At 48.6% G+C, this 14353-nt stretch overlaps 1 protein-coding gene across 1 annotated transcript in view; it reads left to right on the forward strand.

The window, feature by feature from the left end:
• Window positions 1-14353, forward strand: part of MYO1F (myosin IF) — a 56731-nt gene that overhangs the window by 38783 nt on the left and 3595 nt on the right. Inside the window, exons 21-26 of the mRNA XM_053288398.1 lie at window positions 309-478; window positions 1105-1250; window positions 4995-5141; window positions 9679-9827; window positions 11048-11131; window positions 12941-13151. Of these exons, the coding sequence (XP_053144373.1) occupies window positions 309-478; window positions 1105-1250; window positions 4995-5141; window positions 9679-9827; window positions 11048-11131; window positions 12941-13151 (907 nt within the window). The remainder of the gene's footprint in view (window positions 1-308; window positions 479-1104; window positions 1251-4994; window positions 5142-9678; window positions 9828-11047; window positions 11132-12940; window positions 13152-14353) is intronic.

Genomic DNA, 14353 nt, shown 5'->3' on the forward strand with positions numbered 1-14353 from the left:
ACTGAAATTTGTAGTTTTTCCAGCATTTTTTGGTCTGGCTACATCCACTGCGAAATAGTTTTTGAAAGATTAAAAGATTAACGAGCTTGACTTGTATTTTTCAGCTGATATTATGGTAAAGTTATCTGAAAGATGGGTGTCAGATGTTTGGACAGGGGGCACAATTTCAGTGCTTGCCCTAGGCTCTATTTTCCGTAGATACGCCTCTGGTTGGGGGTTTTCGTCCCAATGTGCATCACTTTACTCTTGCCAACATTGAAGCGCTTTTGCCATTTTGTCGCCCACTCCCTCCCTCTCTCTCTCCCCAGCATCCCACATTCTGTACAACTTCAAAGAACGGCGGAGAAACAGCATCAACCGGAACTTTGTGGGTGATTACCTGGGGATGGAGGACAAGCCAGAGCTCCGCCAGTTCTTGAGCAAGAGAGAGCGGATAGATTTTGCAGACTCAGTCACCAAATACGACAGGCGGTTTAAGGTAAATTGTCAAAAGTTAGAGGACGCATAAAAGAGCTAATCAGAAAAGAAATCAATCTTTTCCTTTTTCCCTTCCAAAGAACAACTGATGTATGAAATTAAAACCAAGATAATATTCGAAATATAAATGTCTGAAAGAGAAGAGAATAAAGTGCGTGTGCACAGATGCCCTTGCAAGTTAATATTTCAGAGTTGTACCTCATGGTTACTCTATTCTTCTTAAGAACATAAGAGCAGCCCTGCTGGATCAGGCCCAAGGAAGCCCATCTAGTCCAGCATCCTGTTTCACACTGGCCCACCAGATGCCACTGGAAGCCCACAGGCAGGAGTTGAAAGGGGCCTGCCCTCCCTCCTGCTGTTGTTCCCCTGCAACTGGTACTCAGAGGCATCCTGCCTTTGAGGCTGGAGGTAGCCCATAGCCCTCCAACTAGTAGCCAATGATAGACCTCTCCTCCATGAAGTGATGCAAACCCCTCTTCAAGCCATCCAGGTTGTTGGCTGTCACCACATCTTGTGGCAGAGAATCCCACAAGTGGATTATGCGTTGTGTGAAAAAGTACTCCCTTTTGTTGGTCCTAAATTTCCTGGCAATCCTGGCAATTTTCTTCTTCTCTTCTTTCTCCACAGCCTATAAAACGCGACTTCATTTTAACCCCCAAATACTTCTACATGATCGGGCGTGAAAAGGTGAAAAAAGGGCCAGAGAAGGGCCAGATCCGGGAAGTGCTGAAGAAAAAGGTGGATGTCCAAGCAGTCAACAGAGTGTCCCTCAGGTGATGCTTAATTCCTGACTTCCTGGGTGCCCTGATCAGAGCCCATCTGGCTACACAAAATGATCTCAGATGCCTTCCCCTCTACATATGTAGATCAGTGTTCCCTCTAAGAGAGATTCCCAGATGATGTTGACTACAATTCCCAGAATCCCCAAGCAAAAGCCATTGCAGCTGGGGATTCTGGGAGTTGTAGTCAATGACATCTGGGAATCCCTCCTTGAGAGAACAGTGATATAGATATGTGTGTGAATCTATCTGTCTAGATAGGGAGGAGAGACAGTCTTGAGGGAAGGAGCATGAATTGTCCTCTTTGCTAAGCAGGGTCTGCCCTGGCTTGCATTCGAATGGGAGACTATGTGTGTGAGCATTGTAAGATATTCCTCTTCGGGGGTGAGCCGCTCTGGGAAGAGCTTCTGAGGTTCCAAGTTCCCTCCCTGGCAGCATCTCCCAAGATAGGGCTGAGAGAGACTCCTGCCTGCAACCTTGGAGAAGCCGCTGCCAGTCTGGGTAGATAACACTGAGCTAGATGGACCAGTGGTCTGACTCAGTATATGGCAGCTTCCTATGGCACTTGAACCGTTTTAGCAAATACTTTCGGTCTTATTACCCAAATAACGCTGAATGGGGAAACACGTTGGCGGGGGTGGGGGTTGAGAAAGGAGCCCCCGGGGGGGGCAAGGGTTTAGCCCCAGTCTGGGGAATTGATTGGAAACTTGGCTGCTGTGTATTAGCTCAGGTGAACATCAGAACTGCCCTGCTGGATCAGGCCCAAGAAGGCCCATCTAGTCCAGCATCCTGTTTCGCACAGTGGCCCACCAGATGCCTCTGGGGAGCCCACAGGCAGGAGTTGAAAGGGGCATGCCTTCTCTCCTGCTATTACTCCCCTGCAAGCGCTACTTAGAGACATCGTGCCTTTGAGGCTGGAGGTGGCTTACAGACCTCTAACAGTAGCCATTGACAGACCTCTCCTCCTTGAAGTGATCCAAACCCCTCTTCAAGCCATCCAGGTTGTTGGCTGCCCCCACATCCTGTGGCAGAATTATGTGTTGTGTGATGAAGTACTTTTTTTTGGTCAGTCCTAAATGTCTTGGCAATCAATTTCATGGGATGACCCCTGGTTCTAGTGTTATGGGAGAGGGAGAAGGATTTCTCTCTATCCGCTTTCTCCACACCATGCGTGATTTCATAGACCTCTCTCATGTTTCCCCGCAGTCGTCTTTTTTCTATACTAAATAGCCTCAGGTGTTGTAGCCTTGCCTCATAAGGAAGGGGCTCTAGGAGAAGTAAGATGTTCAGAGGTGTGGCCTTATACTGAGTCAGACCCTTGGTCCGTCTGGCAGTGGCTCTCTCAGATTCTAGGCAGGAATCTCTCCCAGCCCTTCCTGGAAATGCTGCCAGGGAGTGCACCTGGGACCTTCTGCGTGCCAAGCAGATGCTCTGCCACTGATCTATAGGTTGGTCTTCACATATGACGCTGCCATATACTGAGTCAGACCCTCGGTCCATCTAGCTCAGTATTGTCTTCACAGACTGGCAGCAGCTTTTCCAAGGCTGCAGGCAGGAATCTCTCTCAGCCCTCTCTTGGAGATGTTGCCAGGGAGGGAACTTGAAACTCTCTACTCCTCCTGAGGGGAATCTCTTGGGCGCCAAGGACGCAAAACGCCAGTTCGGGAAGAGACTTTAAAGAGAGTGGAGCTCTGCATGCGAGCACCTCTCTCCTTCTGTTAATAGATAAGCGGATCAAGCGGAGGACGTGTTCCGGGGGTAAGGAGGTATCGGCAGCTGGGCGGTTGGTCGGCGGCGGAAGCTGCGGGGGCAAGTGCCTGGGCCGATTTGGCCCTTAATGGGGTGGGTGGGTGGGCTTGGTTCCCAATTCAGCTGGGAGGGAGGGAGGGCGGGCGCCCTGCAGAGGGAGGGGGAATGGCGGCGGGGGGACAGGAGAGCCGTTACTAGGGCCCATTGCTCAACGGGCCGAAATTCACTAGTAGAGAGAGAGAGAGAGAGAGAGAGAGAGGAGCTGCTACCATCTATTTCTCACCACAATATTATCTTACAAACAAATCAAACCACAACTCAAGAAAGGAAGGAAGGCACCCAAGTTCTGCCTTTGTTGATCTGAGATCCAGCAAAACCACTTAGTTAATATAGCAGCAGTAGCACAGCATATTATGCTCAGTTAGGGATGTGCGAACCGGCTCGAGGTTGAGCTGGTTCGCCATCAAACTGGGCCAGCTCAAGAGTTTGCCCTTGAGCCGGACCAGACGCACTTCAGCTCAACTTCAAGCCGAATCCTCTGGGCCGGCTCAGAGCTGGGCCGGGGTTCAATTAAAAAAAAAAAAAAAATTAACTCACGCTGGGCCCGTGGTAATTTTGCCACCTCTGGGGGAATGCTGTGTCCCAGCTGGGCATGCAGATAGCCCGTGAGCATGAGTTGCGGCCTACAAAATGGCAACAGCAAGCCAGGAGAGGGCCAGAAAGGAAAAGATCAGGGTAGGCTGGCAGGGGGGAGTGGAAGCTTCAGACAACCCCTGCAGCTACAGCAGCACCCCCCAGGAGGCAGCAAAATTACCACGGGCCCGGCGGTGAGTTATTTTTTTAAAAAATAACTTTTCAAACCCCAGGCCAACTCGAGTCGAACCGGGGGTGGGGGGTGGGGTTTCAAGTGTGCACAAAACCGAACATGCCCAACCCACTTCAACTCCAGTCTAGACTTGAACCGAACCAGGCAAGCTTTGTTTTGTGTTTTGTGCACACTCCTATACTCAATGCTGAGAAAAGGAACCACAAAATCAACCCTTCCTTCCTCCTCTCGTGATGTAGCCTCTTGTTAAAGAGAGGCACACTATAAGGGCTCTCTCTCTCTGCCTCCCAGGCCCTTTGGATACATTTTGAAACTCCCTCCGTTTGTGTTCCTCCCTCCCTCCCTCCCCCTCAGCCAATGGGGGAACCGTTGCCCATGGCAACACTTGATCTGTATGATAACAAGCCAGCCAAGAAGCAAGGAGTCCTCAAGCCAATCGGGAGCCAGTGCCAGCAAACCAATCAGCAATGGGGAAACAGCCCACCAAAATGGCGCTCAAAACCCGAAACGTTTCGAGCTCAAGACGGGATCATTTTGTTTCGAGCGCAAAACACTCGAAACGGCCTGTTTCTAGTCGAAATGTTCCGAGCTCGAACCGTTTTGCACGTCCCTAATATTAACTGACAGGCGACATGGAGTTGCCTTCTGCTGACTGAGGCAAACCCTTCATCCATTTAGCTCACTGTTGTCTACTCTGACTGGCAAGAGCTTTCTGCCTAGCAGTGTCGTCTGCTCTGCCTGGCAGCAGCTCTCTCAGGCAGAGAGAGGCCTTTAAGAGAGCCCCTGGTGGCGCAGTGGTAAAACTGCCGCCCTGTAACCAGAAGGTTACAAGTTCGATCCTGACCAGGGGCTCAAGGTTGACTCATCCTTCCGAGGTCGGTAAAATGAGTACCCAGAATGTTGGGGGCAATATGCTAAATAATTGTAAACCACTTAGAGAGCTTCGGCTATAAAGCGGTATATAAATGTAAGTGCTATTGCTATTGCTATTGCTATTGCTATTCTCAGCATCACGACCGGAGGTGTTTGAGTTGGCGGTGTTGTGGGGCAATGTTCTCTGCCACGGAGGTGCATCCCTTCCCAAAATGCCCCCTTCTCCCTTGCTCAGAGGGTTCTGATCTCTTCCTTTCTCTCTGGTGGGCTTGGTTCTCTGGAAACTGCAGTACCAGGCAGGATGATTTCTTCATCCTCCACGAGGCCGAGGCCGACATCTTCCTGGAGTCCATCTTCAAGACGGAGCTCATCAGCCTCCTTTGCAAGCGCTACGAAGAAATCACCCACAACAAACTCCAGCTCTGCTTCAGCGACACGTAAGTGGAGGGGGATGGCCTGCCCAAAACCCCACCCCAGTGCAGGACCCACCCATTTATGACACCCCAGGGAACCTTGAAGATGTCTCCTTTCGGACGCCTTTTATTTATTCAGTTCAGCTCAACTTTAATTCTGTCTCTGACCAGCAAGACAAAGTAGACAGAGCCAGAACCACTTCCAGAACTGCGGGTGGGAAGGCATTAAAATGAGCCAGCAAAAACGTTCTCCTAAACCTAGGCACCCTTAACGTGCTAAGGTACCTAGCTGGTTTGGAGTTATATATTTGGTTCCCAAATGCTTGCCTAACAAGCAGAAGGTTGCCGGTTCGAATCCCCGCTGGTACTATATCGGGCAGCAGCGATATAGGAAGATGCTGAAAGGCATCATCTCATACTGTGCAGGAGGAGGCAATGGCAAACCCCTCCTGTATTCTACCAAAGAAAACCATAGGGCTCTGTGGGCACCAGGAGTCAACATTGACTCGACGGCACACTTTGCCTTTATTTGGTTCCCAAGGTTATTTGTAACATAATTTAGATCGTTTTGGCATGCAAGATCTAGGAGCCTTTGTCTTGAGGGCTAAGTTGGCATGTTCATGGCCCACACTTTAAATGGCCCAGGAGAGAGGGGAAATGAGGGGAAAATGCTATTAGTAATATCCATCACAACTGAAAGCCATCCTTCAGTATCAAAGGTGCCAAACCCTTGGGGAGAAAGATAAGCTTTAACCATAAATCACATACCGCTAGCCAGACTCCACACCTGCCTCTAAACATAAAATCTCATTAGGCACACAGCAAGGCACTTGAAATAGGCTTGTCAGAAACTTGGTTTGGGTCGTTTCTAAGGCAGCAAAATTGGAATATGAGGTGATCTGGGCACCGTAGAGGAGATGGGCCAGCACTCTGACTATGTTTTGATAGCAGCCAGGATAAACTGCCCACCTCTAGTTTGGGGGGGAAAGCCAAGATTGCTGAAATATTTCTTTGGGCATTTTGCATGACAAACTCTAATGTGCATTTAAACTGCCTATGGCTTGAAAAACTACCCCTAAATAATTAAAACGGCCAATTTGCTCAATTTTAAATCCATCAATACTCCAATTCAGATCCCATTTAAATCCATCAATACTCCAATTCACTTAAGGGACTTTACAAACATCATGACTGGGGTGTTTTTTAGTAATTTCTGCAAGGAATCTTCCCTGCAGTCACATGCAAGAGCCCACAATGCTTCTTAATCCAATAGGGGGGAAAGGGTTAAAATCACAGCATCATCCGCATAAAGGAGCATGTAATATGTGCTTAGATGCTAATTTTGGAGGATGCTGTGTAAACCGCCCTGAGCCATTTTTGGAAGGGCGGTATAGAAATCGAATAAATAAATAGATAAATAAATAGATAGATAGATAGATAAAATAAATAAATTACTCTCCACCAAAGGATTAATATAAAAATTGAACAAAAGTGGGGCTAAAATGCAACCCTGTCTTATACTTTTCTGGGTAAGTATCTCTTCTAAAAGCTGTCCATGTGCATTGCATCCATTCCAGCTGTTATGCACCTAATTAAGCCCCATTAGAAGCCAGCTGTTTGCAGACCCAGTTTATCATCCTAATACAGTGGTGACGGTCAGACCCTTCCAAATAAGGTGGTCTGAACAGGGGAACCAGAATTTATTTTATTTTTTTAACATACACAGTACTTCTTCACCCAGCACATAATTAACATATGGAATTCTCTGCCACAGGATGTGGTGATGGCCATTAGCTGGGGTGGCTTTCAAAGGAGCTTAGACTAAGTCATGGAAGATGTCTGTCGATGGCTTCTGGTCTGGTGGCTATAGGCCAGCGTTTCTCAACCACCGGTCCGTGAGGCATTGGGTACTGGTCCGTGAAGCATCACTAATAAAAACCACACACACACACCCCCAAAAATTGGGGGCTGGCAGGGTGGGGGCTAGGGAGGCGTCCCCCTTACTAACTGCTGGTCCAGGAACCTGCACATGTATTGGTCCATGATTCCAAAAACGTTGAGAAACGCTGCTATAGGCCACCTCCGGCCAGGTGCGGAGCCACGACGTGGGTGGCCCGTGCCAGCCACAGCGCCGTGGCCCCTCTAGCCCCGCCCCCACATCTGAAGCAGGAGCTAGCCACGCCCCCACATCTGACGCAGGGGCCGTGGTCTGGCTCCCGAACGGAGCCACGCAGCTGCGTTCATCGGTTAGAGCCTGGCCGGTGCTGCATTCGCAGCATGGCCAAGAGCAGTTCTTCCCTGCCTGAAAGGGAAGAGAGCTGTGCAGCTCTATTCGGGAGTTAGAGCAAGGTCGGCGCTGCATTCGCAGCACAGCCAGGAGCGGCAGGGAAGAGCCGCTCCTGGCCGCACCACGAGTGCTGCGCTAGCCATTTAACTCCCAAATGGGGCCACACGGCATGGCTTGGGAGCTAAACCAGGACCCCCCACCTCTGATGTCAGAAGCGGAGGGGGTGTCAGGGCTGCGAGGCGTGGCCCGATTGGTGGCGGCCCGGATTCTTTGAACCCGTTTGCCCAATGGTGGCTCCGCCCCTGCCTCTGAATACCATCTGCAGGGGAGCAATAGTAAGAGAGGGGGCAAGCCCTCACCCCCTGCCTGTGGGCATCTTGAAGGCAAATTGTTAATGTTGGTTTTAAATGATTTTAATGTTTAAATTCATCTTATCACCATCTTATTTGTTTGTCATTTCTCTTTGTAAACCGCCCTGAGCCATTTTTGGAAGGGCAGTATAGAAATCGAATTATTATTAATTTATTTATTTATTATTATTATTATTATTATTATTATTTTACATTTATATCCCGCTCTTCCTCCAAGGAGCCCAGAGCGGTGTACTACATACTTGAGTTTCTCTTTCACAACCACCCTGTGAAGTAGGTTAGGCTGAGAGAGAAGTGACTGGCCCAGAGTCACCCAGCTAGTTTCATGGCTGAATGGGGATTTGAACTCAGGTCTCCCCGGTCCTAGTTCAGCACTCTAACCACGACACCACGCTGGCTCCAGTATGGTAAGCTTATGCAAGCATTTTGATAGATAGATAGATAGATAGATAAAATTTATTTAACATATTTTTATGCTGCCCCAAACTTGCAAATTGTTTAAACATTTAAATCATTCAAAACCAACATTAAAAATTAAAACCATAAATCTAATTCAAAGCCTGGATGAATAAATGTGTCTTCAGTGCCTTTTTTAAAAGTTGCCAGAGATGGGGAGGTTCTTATTTCAACAGGAAGCGCATTCCAAAGTCCTGGGGCCACAACAGAGAAGGCCCGTCCCCGAGTAGCTGCCAAATGAATTGGCAGCAACTGACAAACCTCTCCAAATGACCTTAACAGGCCGTGGGGCTCATGGCGAAGAAGACATTCTCTTAAATAATACAAATACTGTATTATGTAGTACATCTGTAGAGAAACCACCGCTTAAGCCAGACTGTTCTAAAGGTTGGTTTGACTCAGATTGTAATACTGCTAAGAGAATCTTAATTGGAGCTTTTGAGGAATAATAGGGAGAATCCAGCCTTAATGCTTCCCCAAAGTTCATTACTGCAGAAAAAACAGTATAAATTATTGCTGGATAAGAAGAAGAAAAGTGCAGCGATTCCTGCCTGGCAGTGATTGATCACTGCAGCTAAGACAAAAGATTCACCTAGGTTTTTATTATTATTATTATTATTATTATTACATTTATATCCCGCTCTTCCTCCAAGGAGCCCAGAGCAGTGGACTACATACTTGAGTTTCTCTTCCACAACAACCCTGCGAAGTAGGTTAGGCTGAGAGAGAAGTGACTGGCCCAGAGTCACCCAGCAAGTCTCATGGCTGAATGGGGATTTGAACTCGGGTCTCCCCAGTCCTAGTCCAGCACTCTAACCACTACACCACGGCTGTAGAGGTAGCCAAACTGATCACTCAATTAAAACCAGGCAAAGCCCCTGTGAGTATCATATTCCACTTGCGTTAATTTAAAACAGTTTAGTGGCGTTAGGGTTAACCCTAACCCTTCCCAAATTATTTCTGTTTGTCTCCAACACAGCTCACAAGAAGTCTTTAAACCAACCACACAAATGAGCCCCCGCCCTCGCTCTAGACCTCTCCAAACATTTCTACCAGCTCCCATCTTTCCTCCCAAGAAAGCTATTCCACTTTCTAAAAATCCTGTACTATTAGCAAACAGCTCACCAAGGGTGAGCACCCCCAGCCCTCTGGCGAGCAGGATACCCACCAGCCCCACACAGCTCTCCTCCCAGAGGTCTCCTTTGCGCCTGCCATTTTTGGGCAGCTAAGAAACAGCTCTCTCCATCTCCCAGTGCAAGTGCCTAAGCTCCCTGCCTGTGTGCCAGAAAAATCACCTGGGGGAAAGAGAGGGGATGGGTGGGAATCACAAATCATGGCCAAGAAAGCCCAAATTTCTGGATTCCTGCGGTGTATGTTCACTTACAGCCCCGGTTGTCAGCCCTTAATGCAACCCAATCTGATTAACTTTCCTCCTCCACCGCCACAGGCTAACGTTCCGTGTGAAGAAGGAAGGCTGGGGAGGCGGAGGGACCCGGACGGTGACTTTCCTGAGCGGTCAAGGCAACGTGGCCATCCTCAAAGCGGGAGGGAAGACGCTCTCGGTCACCATCGGGAGTGGTCTCCCCAAAAACTCAAGTAAGTGCAGGGATTCTCAGCCCTTTGGTGTTTATGTCTGTGTCATTCTGGGCCAAGGAACTCATAGGACACTGACGCCTTGGCCTCTAATCCCAAAGCACTGGGCCACCTAGCTGTCTTAATCTCCTCATAGCAGCTTGAAGACACTAGGGATTGAACCTGGGACCTTCTGCATACGAAGCAGCCGCCAACTGAGTCCGCACTGACTCAGCCCTGAGCTCAGCACTGTCTGCACTGACTGGTAGCAGCTCTTCATACAGAGGCTTTTTCCAGCCCTCCCTGGAAAGGGATCTGGGGCTATCTGCGTGCAAAGCAGGGACTCGACCACTGGGCTGCAGCCACTCCCCTAATCAACTGCCCCACCAAAGCATGTAACGGACCCGGGTCCCTATGGTGCGGCCACATGGGGAGTACTGTGTGCAGTTCTGGTCACCATATCTTGAGGAGGGCATTATAGAACCAGAAAAGGTGCGGGAGAGGGCAAGCAAGGTGATCAGGGGCCTGGAGCACCTTCCTTAGGAGGCCAGGCTAAAACACCTAAGGCTTTTTTAGTCTGGAAAAGAGGCAACTATGGGGAGACCTGATAGAGGTGTATAAAATTATGCATGGAGTAGACAGAGAGAAAAATTTCTCCCTCTCTCCCAACACTAGAACCAGGGGTCACCCCATGAAACTGAAGGTCGGGCATTTTAGGACCAACAAAAGGAAATACTTTTCCAGACAGCACGTAATTAATCTATGGAATTCTCTGCCATGGGATGTGGGCTACTAGCTTGGATGGCTTTAAAAGGGGCTTAGACAAATTCATGGAGGAGAGGTCTATCCATGGCTACTAGTCTGGTGGCTGTGGGCCACCTCCAGCCTCAGAGGCAAGATGCCTCTGAATTCCAGTTGCAGGGGAGCAACAGCAGGAGAGAGGGCATGCCCTCAACTCCTGCCTGTGGCTTCCAGCGGCATCTTGTGGGCCACTGTGTGAAACAGGATGCTGGACTAGATGGGCCTTGTACCTGATCTAGCAGGGTTGTTCTTACCTCTTTCTCGCCCACAAAAAAGTAAAAATAAACTAGTTCCGATTCCTGGAACCCACCCCAAATGCTCCATCCTGTACCTTTCGCCAGCTTGGTCCTGCTTCCCAACGTATCAAAAAGTCTCCAAGCCCTCCACGTGATGAGGTCTGCCATTCTTTTCCCCATCCCTCATGATTTCTCTTGTTCCTACAGAGCCCACCAGGAAAGGGATTCCGCAAAGCAAAGGCTACCACAAACAGCCAGCACCGACGCGAAGCGCCCCTGCAATCCCAAGAGGTAGGAAGTGAAAGCATTTTAGCTTTTCAGAGAAAAGATGCCCAAGAAGAGACGTGATATTTATAAAATGACACTTTATAGAGAAAGTGGAGAGAGATTTCATTATTTTTTTCTTCCTTTCCATAGCACTAGGCCAGGATTAACTGGCTGGAGGAAAGACCAACATGTCCTTTTTCACACAATGCATTTTTTAAAGAAAGAAAGAAAGATTTTGCGTGTGTGTTTTAAATTATCTTTAAATAAGATTTGGGGGCCAGTGGCAGCTTAGGTAGCTTTAAAAGGGGACAAGATAAATTTGTAGAGGTGAAAACGTCTGCCCAAGGTGACAGGTTGTGATGGCTGAATGGAGCCTCCCTCTTCAGAGACATTCTACCTTGGAGCAAACAAGTGGGGACCGTTGAAATTGTTCCGTGCTTGTGGGTTTCCTGGGGGCATCTGATTGGCCACTATGAAAAGAGAATGCTAGAAAGATGGACTTTCAGTCCTATCCAGAAGTCTGCTGTAAAGTAAAGTTGTGCTGTCTAGTCGGAGTTGACTCCTGGCGACCACAGAGCCATGTGGTTTTCTTTGGTAGAATACAGGAGGGGTTGGCCATTGCCTCCTCCCGCGCAGCTTGAGATGATGCCTTTCAGCATCTTCCTATATTGCTGCTGCCCGATATAGGTGTTTCCCTTAGTCTGGGAAACATACCAGCGGAGATTCAAACTGGCAACCTTTGGCTTGCTAGTCACAACATTTCCCCACTGTGCCATTAGGTGTGGGAAACCAGAAAAAGATGATCAGGTTAGGCCCATTTGGGAAGAAAAGATGAAGAAGAAGTAGGGTCAGATATAAACCAAGGGCCTAATTTTGGATTAACCTACCTTGCAGGGTTGCTGTGAAGATAATCCCATCAAAATTGCTCATAGATTTTAGCAGGTACCCATGCACATATTCAAGCATAGATCTTCCTTTAAGACATTTCTTTCTCTGCCAGGTTTCTGAAAATTGCAACTCCTCACCCATCTTGTTCAAACTTGGGGTTGTGTTTTTAACGAAAGGCGGTATAGAAATGTAATAATAAATAAAATAAATAAAAACTGCCTTATAGGTGTGCATGAGTTTAACAACTCCTAGAAATATTTCACTATTAGTCTTCTTTTCCCTGATCTTTTAAAGCCTTTTTCCTCAGCCAGATTTCCACAAATTGCAGTGACTCCCCCAAATTTGTGCACCAAAACCAACCAAGGTCCTCCTCATACTGAAACTGTCCTTGCCTCACAAGGGTGGATGTGCTTAGAAACAGCTCCTAGTTATTGCTACCTTATATATTTTCAGCTGCTTTTGTCTGTGAGATTTCTAAAATTGCTTGCGCTTGTGTCATAGGGGTAGATAGATGTGCTTAAAGGCTCCTGGAAATATTTTCTCACTATTCTGTTCAGCAGGGGCTTTTTTTGTCTGCTAGAGTATTGAAAATTGCCAACAAAATAGCAGAATCTGGCTCTGGGGGGCTATTTGCAGGTACCCTCTGGTAGCTGGGCTGTTGGGCAAGTTCCAACCTGAACAGCTCAGAAAAGCACACAGCTTTTCCTAGAGCACAGCCAGTGCTCCACAGGGACATGATGGGAGTTGGAAGCATCTCTCATAGATCTAGTTGGTTCCCAAAGGAATGGTTTGCCTTCTGAGTAGAAGAGCAAGCGTTTTGTAGAGGGCGTTTCCTCGACTCCCTCTGATGCATTCATGATCCACTTCCAGTGGCCAGGCATGGCTAGGAGACCCGGCTAGTTTTAACACGTGGACTCACCTGCCTTTTGTGATGCTTCCTCTTAGGCGGCTCTCAGCCAAGGAGCTGCAGGAACGGAGCCCCGCAGTTTCCTCAAAGCAGGCCGCCGGAGCAAACCTACTGCACGCCTCGGAGACCCGGCCAAGGGCCACCGGCAACTGCTCTCCCCAAACAGGCGATGAGCCGGCGGGCAAAAGCGAGGACACCTTCGGACCACAACCTGGAATTCCTCAATGTCCCCGACCAGGGGATGGCAGGGTACGCAGCACGTTTTGGCGGGATCCCTCGGTTTTGTAGCTGGCTGTTTCACTCCCGGCAAGGCTGACTAGGGCTGCTTGGACCAGCTTTCCCTTAAGCTTGTTTTTGGCAGTGGAAAATTGAGCTTCCGAGAGCATGCTTTTTCTCCCCAAGAGAGCAGCACCCCAAGAGAGAGAAGCCTTTTTCTATGGCAATACCTCATCATCAACAGCTGAGATTTTATACAAAACAGGAACATAGGCAGCTGCCATATACCGAGTCAGACCCTTGGTCCATCTAGCTCAGTACTATCTTCTACACAGACTGGCAGCAGCTTCTCCAAGGTTGCAGGCAGGAGTCTCTCTCAGGCTGAGAGAGTCTCAGCCCTATCTGGAGAAGCCAGGGAGGGAACTTGGAGCATGTAGATGTTTTCCCCAAGGTGGCCTCAGAGCAGAATATCTTTCAGCATTCACATGTAGTCTCCCATTCAAATGTAACCAAGGTGGACCCTGCTTAGCAAAGGGGACAATTCATGCTTGCTACCACAAGACTAGCTCAGAAATCTCCAGATACAGATCTTTATCGACCATAGTATCCTTCTGGCGCGTCTGAGAGGGTTGGGAGTGGGAGGCACCGCCGTGCAGTGGTTCCAGTCCTACCTTTCAGGCAAGTTCCAGGTGGTGTCCCTTGGAGACTGTTCTTCAAAATCTGAACTTTTATATGGTGTGCCAGGGCTCCATATTGTCTCCGGTATCTACATGAAACTGCTGGGGAGAAATCATCAGATTTGGTGTAGCATGCTATCCGTATGCTGATGACACCCAAATCTATTTCTCCATGTCAATATCATCAGGAGAGGGCATAACCTCCCTAAATGCCTGCCTGGAGTTGGTGATGGGCTGGATGAGGGATAACAAACTGAGACTGAATCCAGATAAGACGGATGTACTCATTGTGTGGGGTCGAAACTCGAGAGACAGTTTTGACCTCCTGTTCTGGATGGGGTCATACTTCCCTGGATGAAACAGGTACACAGCCTAGGGGTGCTTCTGGATCAAAGTCTCTCCCTGGTGTCCCAGGTTGAGGCAGTGGCCAAAAAGTGCCTTCTATCAGCTTCGGCTGATACGCCAGCTGCGTCCATTTCTTGAGATCAAAAAAGCGGTACATCTGCTGGTAACCTCCAGACTGGATTACTGTAATGTGCTCTGTGTGGGGCTGTCCTT

Source organism: Hemicordylus capensis, chromosome 2, assembly GCF_027244095.1.
Source record: "Hemicordylus capensis ecotype Gifberg chromosome 2, rHemCap1.1.pri, whole genome shotgun sequence".
NCBI lineage: Eukaryota > Metazoa > Chordata > Lepidosauria > Squamata > Cordylidae > Hemicordylus > Hemicordylus capensis.